The 8,837-nt window shown below is 40.9% G+C and overlaps 1 protein-coding gene across 1 annotated transcript in view; it reads left to right on the top strand.

Moving 5' to 3' along the window:
* The first annotated feature begins 1,095 nt into the window (after positions 1 to 1,095).
* The window catches only part of LOC108314392 (WAS/WASL-interacting protein family member 1-like), a 102,632-nt gene continuing 94,890 nt past the window's right edge, over positions 1,096 to 8,837 (top strand). The window contains exon 1 of the mRNA XM_037743756.1: positions 1,096 to 1,152. Within this exon, the coding sequence (XP_037599684.1) occupies positions 1,096 to 1,152 (57 nt within the window). The remainder of the gene's footprint in view (positions 1,153 to 8,837) is intronic.

Raw genomic sequence — 8,837 nt, 5'->3', positions numbered from 1 at the left:
TGCAGCAATCTGCCTGACAATCATGGCTTGCTTCTCCTTGGGCATAACTACTGAGTAAGTAGCAGGCAGGCCAGACTGACCTGTGCCACACACAAAGCCAGAGCCCACCGCCAACACTTCAAGCCCAAGGGCTATGATCTTGGGTGCATAGGACAGGAAAGACTGCCAGGCTATGTCAGTCTTTTTAATCACACTTACACATATAGGTTAACTACAGTTATGTGAGCAGGTCCTGAGAAAAGGTGGGGAAGAGAATGGAGAGTTTTGCTACAACAGAGGCAGAATTCTGAATTTATTTTCAGCTGCCCTTCTTATCCCTCATGGAGACCTAATCCTTTCAGCACCTACATACACAGCCTCTTTGGGAGCAACGTTCCTGCCACTGGCTCAGAAAGCCTGAGTCATAAGAATTCTATCTTGTTCCTAAGAAATCTCGAGCTTCTTTTGGGATAAGTGGCTTAATGAGACAAGATGAGTGATAAGCAAGAAGAGTCATTGTTATATCATTTTATGTTTTTATCATATTGTCATTGCACTGGCTAAGTTCCTCTTTAACGTTAAAATACTAACACAAATTGAGGCTGTGATAAAGGGCTTTCAATATGAATAGACAAGACATATAATGGAAAGAAATGTTTCCAGAATGGATTTCCATAAAAATGTGACAAGACTTTCTCAGTGCCATTCTTTAAAATCTCTGCTATTTTTCAACAAATGCCTGATGTTAAAGCATTTGCATAGCATTTGTTATATGTAAATTTTCAGTGCTGCAAAGAAAAGTCAGTATTGGGACAAAGGATCTCTCAGCAAAGCAATTTTTTTTTACTTCCTACAGAAAGGGTACCCTTGTTAGCAATCTTGCCATGAAAGTACAACAAACAAAGGAAAAGCAGGCATATTTATCCCTTATGCATTTGGGGTTGTCCTTACTGCTATGCCTGATCTCCATTGGTTGGAGGCACACCTCACAATCTAAACTAAAACCCAATTGGCTAACAACTTAAAACTTTTCTAAACAGGTAAAAGCAATGGAGAACAAAAAGGAAGCCCAAATAAAGAAGGGGGTAGGCTGCATGCTGGGACATGCCTGTGAGCATGTACAGCACAGATAACTTGGTTAAAGTACGAGGACATAGAATGTACTGCATGCCTGTAAGCATGTCTAGCAGCCACATAGGATAGAACTTAACAAAGAGCTACTAACAAAAAGCAATAAGGCTTTAAAGAAAGTATTTAAAACAAAGTATTATTTTTAACACTTATGATTTTTCTTAAGAAAGTAAACTTTGAAGAGGAACTTTTCTACTTCCCACAGTATCCCTTGGAGGGTTGGGTATAAAGACATGCATTAATATCAGGTTAACAGAAAGTATCTGCTATAACATATCTACACACAGATGCTCAATAAATGCCCATAGCATTTGTTATGACTAATTATTATGAAGTACAGAGACCCCTTTTATATCAAATAATTTAATAGACCTTCACTTCTAGATTTTGAACTCCTACTTGTTTGAGAATGTATTTTAAAAAATGGCCAGAAATATCACTATGAATTTCATTAAATCTTATATAAAGATCAAAATATAGGCCTCCAGCTGTGAGATTTGGAATCTCATCTTTCACTATCCTTTCACTATACTTTTCATAAATATTTAAGTAATATCATAATTAGCGTTGCTATCCTAGATAATTATTTAACTTCACTACATATCATAAACTGAAAATCTATGAAAAATTGGTATTATATACCAATTTAATTGCCTTGGGAAACATGATAGAAATGGACCATAGTTTGACGTTAGATGTTTTGGTATTAGGTTAGTGCAGAAATATTTGCTTTTAAATGGCAAAACCACAATTACTTTTGCACCAACCTAATAGTTCATGTGATATCACCAACAATCATCCAGAAAGCTTTGTATTCGTCTTAAATGAATCGTTACCATTAACAAAGCTTTCTTCTCTGGATTCAGCTGGAGAAGTTCATTTTGGAAAACATTTAAAACTATTATGCACATGAATCCCTGAAAATATATGAAGCTCTGGCAATAAAACAGCAAAAAAGAAATGAAGGCTAATACAGAGGAAAACAATTAGCCAGTGCAAAAGGTTTTCTGTTATTTTAATTATCATTCCTTAGATGTTTTGGCTGAAGATAGAAAAACAAATAGATATGTTTTCCTAAAATATCATCACTTTATTTTTGTGTCACAGTTTTTATTTGTTTAATATAAGATAATAGAGAAGAAAATTATAGAGATAAAATTAATTGTAGTAACCAAAAAAAAAAAAATCGATTATAGTAACCAAAGGAAATCAGTCTGTATCTCCAAAAGCTTTGTGTGAAAGCCCATCAATGTGTTTGGCAGATGTTTTACAAACACTTAGGGAATCTGTCATGAACTTTAAACAGAAGACCAAGGGAGCTTTTTCTGTTTGCCAAGTAATCTAGGAAAACAAAAATAAATTAAACCCATTAGCCTAGTTTAACATCATGTGCTTCCCTCACTCACTGCTCTCCCCATTGCCAGGGCTTACGCTCATATACTGAATGGTACTTACATTTCATAGGTAATATGAATGGTACTTACGTTCCTTAGGCAATATCAGTTGACCCCATTTCAAGACTTTAAAAAAGCCTCATCACTATGCACCCAACATTAACACTCAAAGCCCTGCAGGGCTGTACCTTGGACAGCTGTTTCTACTGAGTATTATACTCAGCAGATGAAATGGTAGCAGCAGCAGCAGCATCTATGAACTGCCTTATAATAGATTGCAACTTGGCTGCACTTAGTCATCACCAGGGCCACTCACTGATGTGTGGACTTCACCCTCAGAGACTCTGATTTCATTGGTCTGGGAGTGGCCTGGACATCAGGATCTTTTCCTTTAAAAAAAATAATAATAATCCAAAGGCAGTTGCAATGTTTTCCCTAATGGCTACGTCTCACACCAGGAAATTGACCTCAATACAATGTGTGTGTATAGTTCTCTGTCACTTTATCACATGTGTAGATTCATATAACCAGCATTGCAATTATGATACAGAACTATTTCATCATCACAAAGACATGCCTTTATGGTATCACCCACCTTCTCTCTACTATCCCTAACTTCTGACAAACATTAATCTTGATAATTTTGTCATTTCAGGAATGTTAAATAAATAGAGTCAGCCAGGTGCGGTGGCTCACGTATGTAATTCTAGTACTTTGGGAGGCCAAGATGGGTAGATTATTTGAGGTCAGGAGTTTGAGACCAGCCTGGACAACATGTCGAAATGCTATGTCTACTAAAAATACCCCAAAATTAGCCAGGTGTGGTGGCACGCGCCTGTAGTTCCAGCTTCTTAGGGGGCTGAGGCATGAGAATCACTTGAACCCCAGAGGTAGAGGCTACAGTGAGCTGAGATTGCACCACTGCACTCCAGCCTGGGTGACAGAGTGAGCCTCTGTCTCTAAATAAGTAAATGGAGTCATACAGTGTGTACTCTTTTGAGATTGGCTTTTTTCACTCAGCATAATGCACCTAAGATCCATCTAAGTTGTATAAATTGATAGTTCATTCTTTTTTATTGCTGGTATATATGTACTACACCTTGGGGCTATTACAAATTTTTAAAAAAGTATTAAAGTTTTTGTGTGTCCAGCTTAGGCAACATAGCAAACCCCATCTCTACCAAAAAAAAAAAAATTAGCCAGGCATGGTGGCATACATCTGTGGTTCCAGCTACTCAGGAGACTGAGGTGGGAGGATTGCTTGAGCCCAGAAGGTCAAGGCTATAGTGGGCCACAATCACACCACTGCCCTCCAGCCTGGATGACAGAGCAAGGCCCTATCTCAAAAAAATTTATAAAAAGTTTTTATGTGGGAACATGAATGTTTTTATTTCTCTGGCACAAATGCCAGAAGTGCAGTTGTTGGATCATATGTCAATTATATGTTTAGTTTATAAAGAAGCCACCAAACTTTTTTCCAGAGTGGCTGTACCATTTCTCATCTCCACCAGCAATGAGAGATCCAATTTCTCCACATTCTTGCAAACATTTGGTATTGTCACTATGTTTTATTTTAGCCACTCTGTAGGTATGTGGTGAAACTTCATTGTGGTTTAGTTTACATTTCCATCAAAATGAGTGATGTTGAACATCTGTTCATGTGCTTATTTGCCATCTGTATGTCCTCTTCAGTAAAATGTCTCTTTGTATCTTTTTCCCATTTTCTAATTGGATTTGGGCATGGGCCAGAGAGATGGAAGAGGGACAGTGCATCAGAAAGTTCCCTAAGTGTATCTACTATGCAGCCAACTTTGGGAAGCACTGCCTCGTTATAACTTCTTTATATACGCTCTAAATGTAAGCCATTACACCTATGCTAATATTACAATAAGGTAGGTGTGGCCACTGGCTAATTAAATATGCCTGCAGTCCAGAGGAAAAGAACTGGAGATGCTTTTCATGACCTCAGGTTTTTTGCATATACTTACCATAAGGCTGGATGAGTGAGACCTGCAGGGAATATGTCTGAAAATGTGGCCCAAATTATCTTCTGCTTCAGAATCATGGCATGTGTGTGTCCATGTGTGCACCTGTGTACATGTATGAAAAACAGTGATATACCAGTCCCAAACTCCAGACCTACTAAATCAGGACTTTTGAGGGTGAGGCCTAGAAATCTACATACATAGCCCAGGAGATTTCCATGCTCTCAAAAATTTGAAAACTACCTTGGTCAAGGAAAACTTAGGGACCCAATCTCCACTTCAGGGCATAGGTGGATGCCTTCCTATTGAGAAATTGGTTGGCCAGACATGGTGGCTCATACCTATAATCTCAGCACTTTGGGAGGCCGAGGCGGGCAGATAATGAGGTCAAAAGATCAAGACCATCCTGCCTAACACAGTGAAAACCCATCTCTACAAAAAATACAAAAAATTAGCTGGGAATGGTGGCACATGCTGTGGTCCCAGCTACTTGGGAGGCAGAGCCAGGAGAATCACTTCAACCCGGGAGGCAGAGGTTGCAGCAAGCTAAGATCATGCCACTGCACTCCAGCCTGGGCGACAGAGTGAGACTCTCTCTCAAAAAAAAAAAAAAAAGAAAAGAAAAAAGAAATTGATTTAGACAAGGCATAGTGGCTCCTATCTGTAATCTCAGTGCTTTGGAAGGTCAAGGCAGGAAGATTGCTTGAGGCCTGGAGTTTGAAACCAGCCTAGGCAACACAGCCAGACTCTGTCTCTAAAAATAAATAAATAAATAAAGAGGTCAGGTGCAGTGGCTCACATCTGTAATCCCAGAACTTTGGGAGGCGGAGGCAGATAGATCACCTGAGGTCAGGAGTTGGAGACCAGCATGGCCAACATGGAAAAATCCTGTCACTAACAAAAATATGAAAATTAGCCAGGTGTAGTGGTGGGCACCTGTAATCCTGGCTACTCAGGAGACTGAGACAGGGAGAACTGCTTGGACTCAGGAGATGGAGATTGCAGTGAGCTGAGTGTCACTGTACTCTAGCCTGGGCAACCGAGCAAGATTCCATCTCAAAAAATAAAAATAAAAATAAATAATAATAAAAAAATAACAAAATAAACCAAAACAGGCATAGTGGCATGTGCCTATAGTTTCAGCTACTCAGGAGACTGAGATAGGAGGATTGCTTGAGACTAGGAGTTTAACACTGTATCATGAGCTGTGATTGTGCCACTGCATTCCAACCTGGATGACAGAATGAGACTCTGTCTCAAAAAAANAAAAAAAAAAAAAAAAAAAAAGAGAGAGAAAGAAAGTAAAAAAGGAATAGAGAGGAGTTGGCTTGAGCCAATTTGGGGCATAGAAGCTTGTGTTCTGCTTCAGAAATGTGAGGAACAGAGAGAGGCAGGATAGTGTGTTTTTGTGTACTGCCAAGCTGTTCTTCAGAAGCAATAATTTGTAGTGATCAATAAAGATAATATAACTAACATGTATGAGCACTATCAGTGCTAGGCTTTCCCCACATGCTAGCTCCCCTAATTCGTAGAACAAGTTAGAGGTTATTATATTCTCTACTTTGTAGATGAGGAAACTGAGGTTCAGAGAGTCCTGGTCATTTGCCCAAGATCATTTGCCGGAGGACTAGCAGATGTAAGACTATTTTTCCTTCTGGAATCTCCCGTATTGTTGTCCTTAGTTATCCCAAACTCCAGTTTTGTCTTTATTACATATTTTTAGAAGACCAGTTGAACCTCATTTTAAAAAGAAACTAGGCTGGGTACAGTGGCTCATGCCTATAATCACAGTGCTTTGGGAGGCTGAGGCATTTGAATTGCTTGAGGTCAGCCTGGCCAACATGTTGAGATCCCCATCTCTCTAAAACTACAAAAATTAGCAGGGCATGATGGTGCACTCCTATAATCCCAGCTACTTGGGAGACTGAGGCAGGAGAATTGCTTGAACCCAGGAGGTGGAAGTTGCAGTTAGCTGAAATTACACCACTGCACTCCAGCCCGGGTGACAGAGTGAGACTCTGTCTCAAAAATATAATAATCAAATTAGAAAAATTATTTTAAAAAAAGAAACTGTAAGAATGTATAAATATATTATCATATCCCTGAATTGCCTAACTGATCATCATTTGTGGGCTGAAATAAATGCTGCATGGAAGTGGTATATCTAATTATTTCTCTGGTGTGGTACTGCAGTCTGAACTGTAAGCATCAAGCTGGTTCTAAATAGAGACAGTGGAGCTCTCTGGAGCATTCAAGTAGTAAATGACTGTACAGTGGTAAAACTTCTTTTTGTCCTGCTGCTCAGGAACCTATCATTATGGGGAGAGTAAGCCAATCCCTCTAAATATACACATGTGGCCCTGGTGTCCATTTACACAGCTGCCATTAAATGGCTCATCCAGCTGAAAGCCCTTTTGTTTTCCAGCTTCTGTCCTGACTCAGCTTGGATGACTGCCTCAGGTCTCTGTTTGGCTCTGATATAATTGACATTTTCATAACATACCAGCTTCGTTTTTCACTGTTCCTGGTCTATGCCAATTTATGTGTTTGAACGTTAGGTAAGTTGAGCTCTGTGGACATGTGGGTATGATGAAATGGTTTCCTCTCTTCCCTTCCCACATTCAAAACCTAAGCCTTCCTATAAGGCTCTTAGCCTTCAGAGTTCCCATAGAAATCAGAGCCTGCAGCCAAGTTAAAGGTGTAAGGCTGTATCCCAGAGTTGGAAGGGTGAAGGGAAGGGAAAGGGAGTCAATGTGGGATGATATGAACCAGACTGGCCAGGGTGCTGCAGAAACCACACCTGTCACAGCCATGCAGGACTCTCTGGACAGGCCAAGTGGAGCCACCACGTTTTGAAATTGTCACAGGGGAGGAAGAGAGAGGAGCTTATCTCCTGACTCTCTGGTCAAAGTGGGTCATCTGTGGATTCAACTCTCCCTCAATGTGGGCTATTTACCTGTCCCTTTAAACAGTGGCAAGGCAGCCATCTTCTAGGCCCCCAGCCAGGGGGCAAGAAGGTTCATCTGAGTCTGCAATCACTGGGAAGAGTCGGTGCCCTGTGCCAGGGCCTGGGCCACAAACCCCTGCAGCTCCCATAAGGTGGCCATTGTAGCAGCCATGCCTAAGCCTGGCTCTCAGCCCTCACCCTGTAGAGAAGCAGCATCTGCAGATAGTTGCAGAGAGGAGGTGATACTGGGAAGCTGGGGCTCCCCACTGAGCAAGCAGCCAGGGCCCAGCAGTCAGATGGGGTCAAGCAAATGTGGAAAGGCACAAAACTTAGGTTCAAGTAGTTCCTGTCCCGATTCTAATGTCATATCTGAGTATCAGTCAGGCACATGCAAGCCACAAGAAAGTACTTAGCATCCTTAAACCAAAAAAAAAAAATGTATTGGGTATACGTGGAAGAGCTTTCAGAAACTGAAGAGTGGTCTTATAGTGCAAGCAATGAGAGCTGCCAACTAGGCAGCAGAAACCGAGGCCCAAACACCACTACCATGGGGGCAGGATCCTTTACTACAGCCTAACATCAGCATCTCCTCATGAGATCTCACACCATCAGCATGCCTCCAAAGAGCACAGGGGCTCTGATGTGTGTTATGGGTTTAACTGTTCCCCCTACCCCCAAATTCTTATGCTGAGGTCCTAACCCCCAGCACTTCAGAGAGTGCCCTTATAGGGAGATAGGGTCTTACAGAGGTAATCAAATTAAAACAAGGTCATTAGCATGGGCCCTAATCCAGTATGGCTGCAGTCCTTATTACAAGGAGAAATTGGACACATAGACTTGAATAGAGGCAAGGCAAGGTAAAGAGACATAGAGAGAAGATGGCTGCTAGCAGCCAAGGAGAGAGTCCTGGAATCGATCCTTCCCTTGCAGCCCTCTTGAGCCAACCCTGCTGACACCTTGATTTTGGACTTTAGTCCTCCAGAACTGTGAGAGAATAATTTCTGATATTTAAGCCACCCAGTTTGCAGTGCTTTTTTTTTTTTTTTTTTTTTTTATTTTTTTGTTTTTTTTTTTTTTTTTTTTTTTTTGGAGATTGAGTCTTGTTCTGTCACCCAGGCTGTAGTGCGGTGGCATGATCTCGGCTCACGACATCCTCTGCCGCCTGGGTTCAAGCAATTCCCCTGCCGAAGCCTCCTGAGTAACTGGGACTACAGGTGCACATCACCACACCCAGTTAATTTTTTTGTATATATATATTTTTTTTCCTGAATTTACCTTCCTAATATGTGTATCCTCCCCAGCGTCTAACACAGCTTCTTTCAGGGAGCAGGTGGTCAATAAGTATGTGTCAATAGTTACGCAGAGAAATGGGTACTGATCTCTTTTTTTTTCTTTTTTTTT

This window comes from Cebus imitator, unplaced genomic scaffold, assembly GCF_001604975.1.
Source record: "Cebus imitator isolate Cc_AM_T3 unplaced genomic scaffold, Cebus_imitator-1.0 Scaffold152, whole genome shotgun sequence".
Classification (NCBI taxonomy): Eukaryota; Metazoa; Chordata; class Mammalia; order Primates; family Cebidae; genus Cebus; species Cebus imitator.
The sequence above is the reverse complement of the archived record's forward strand: the minus strand, read 5'-3'. Positions and strand labels throughout refer to the sequence as shown.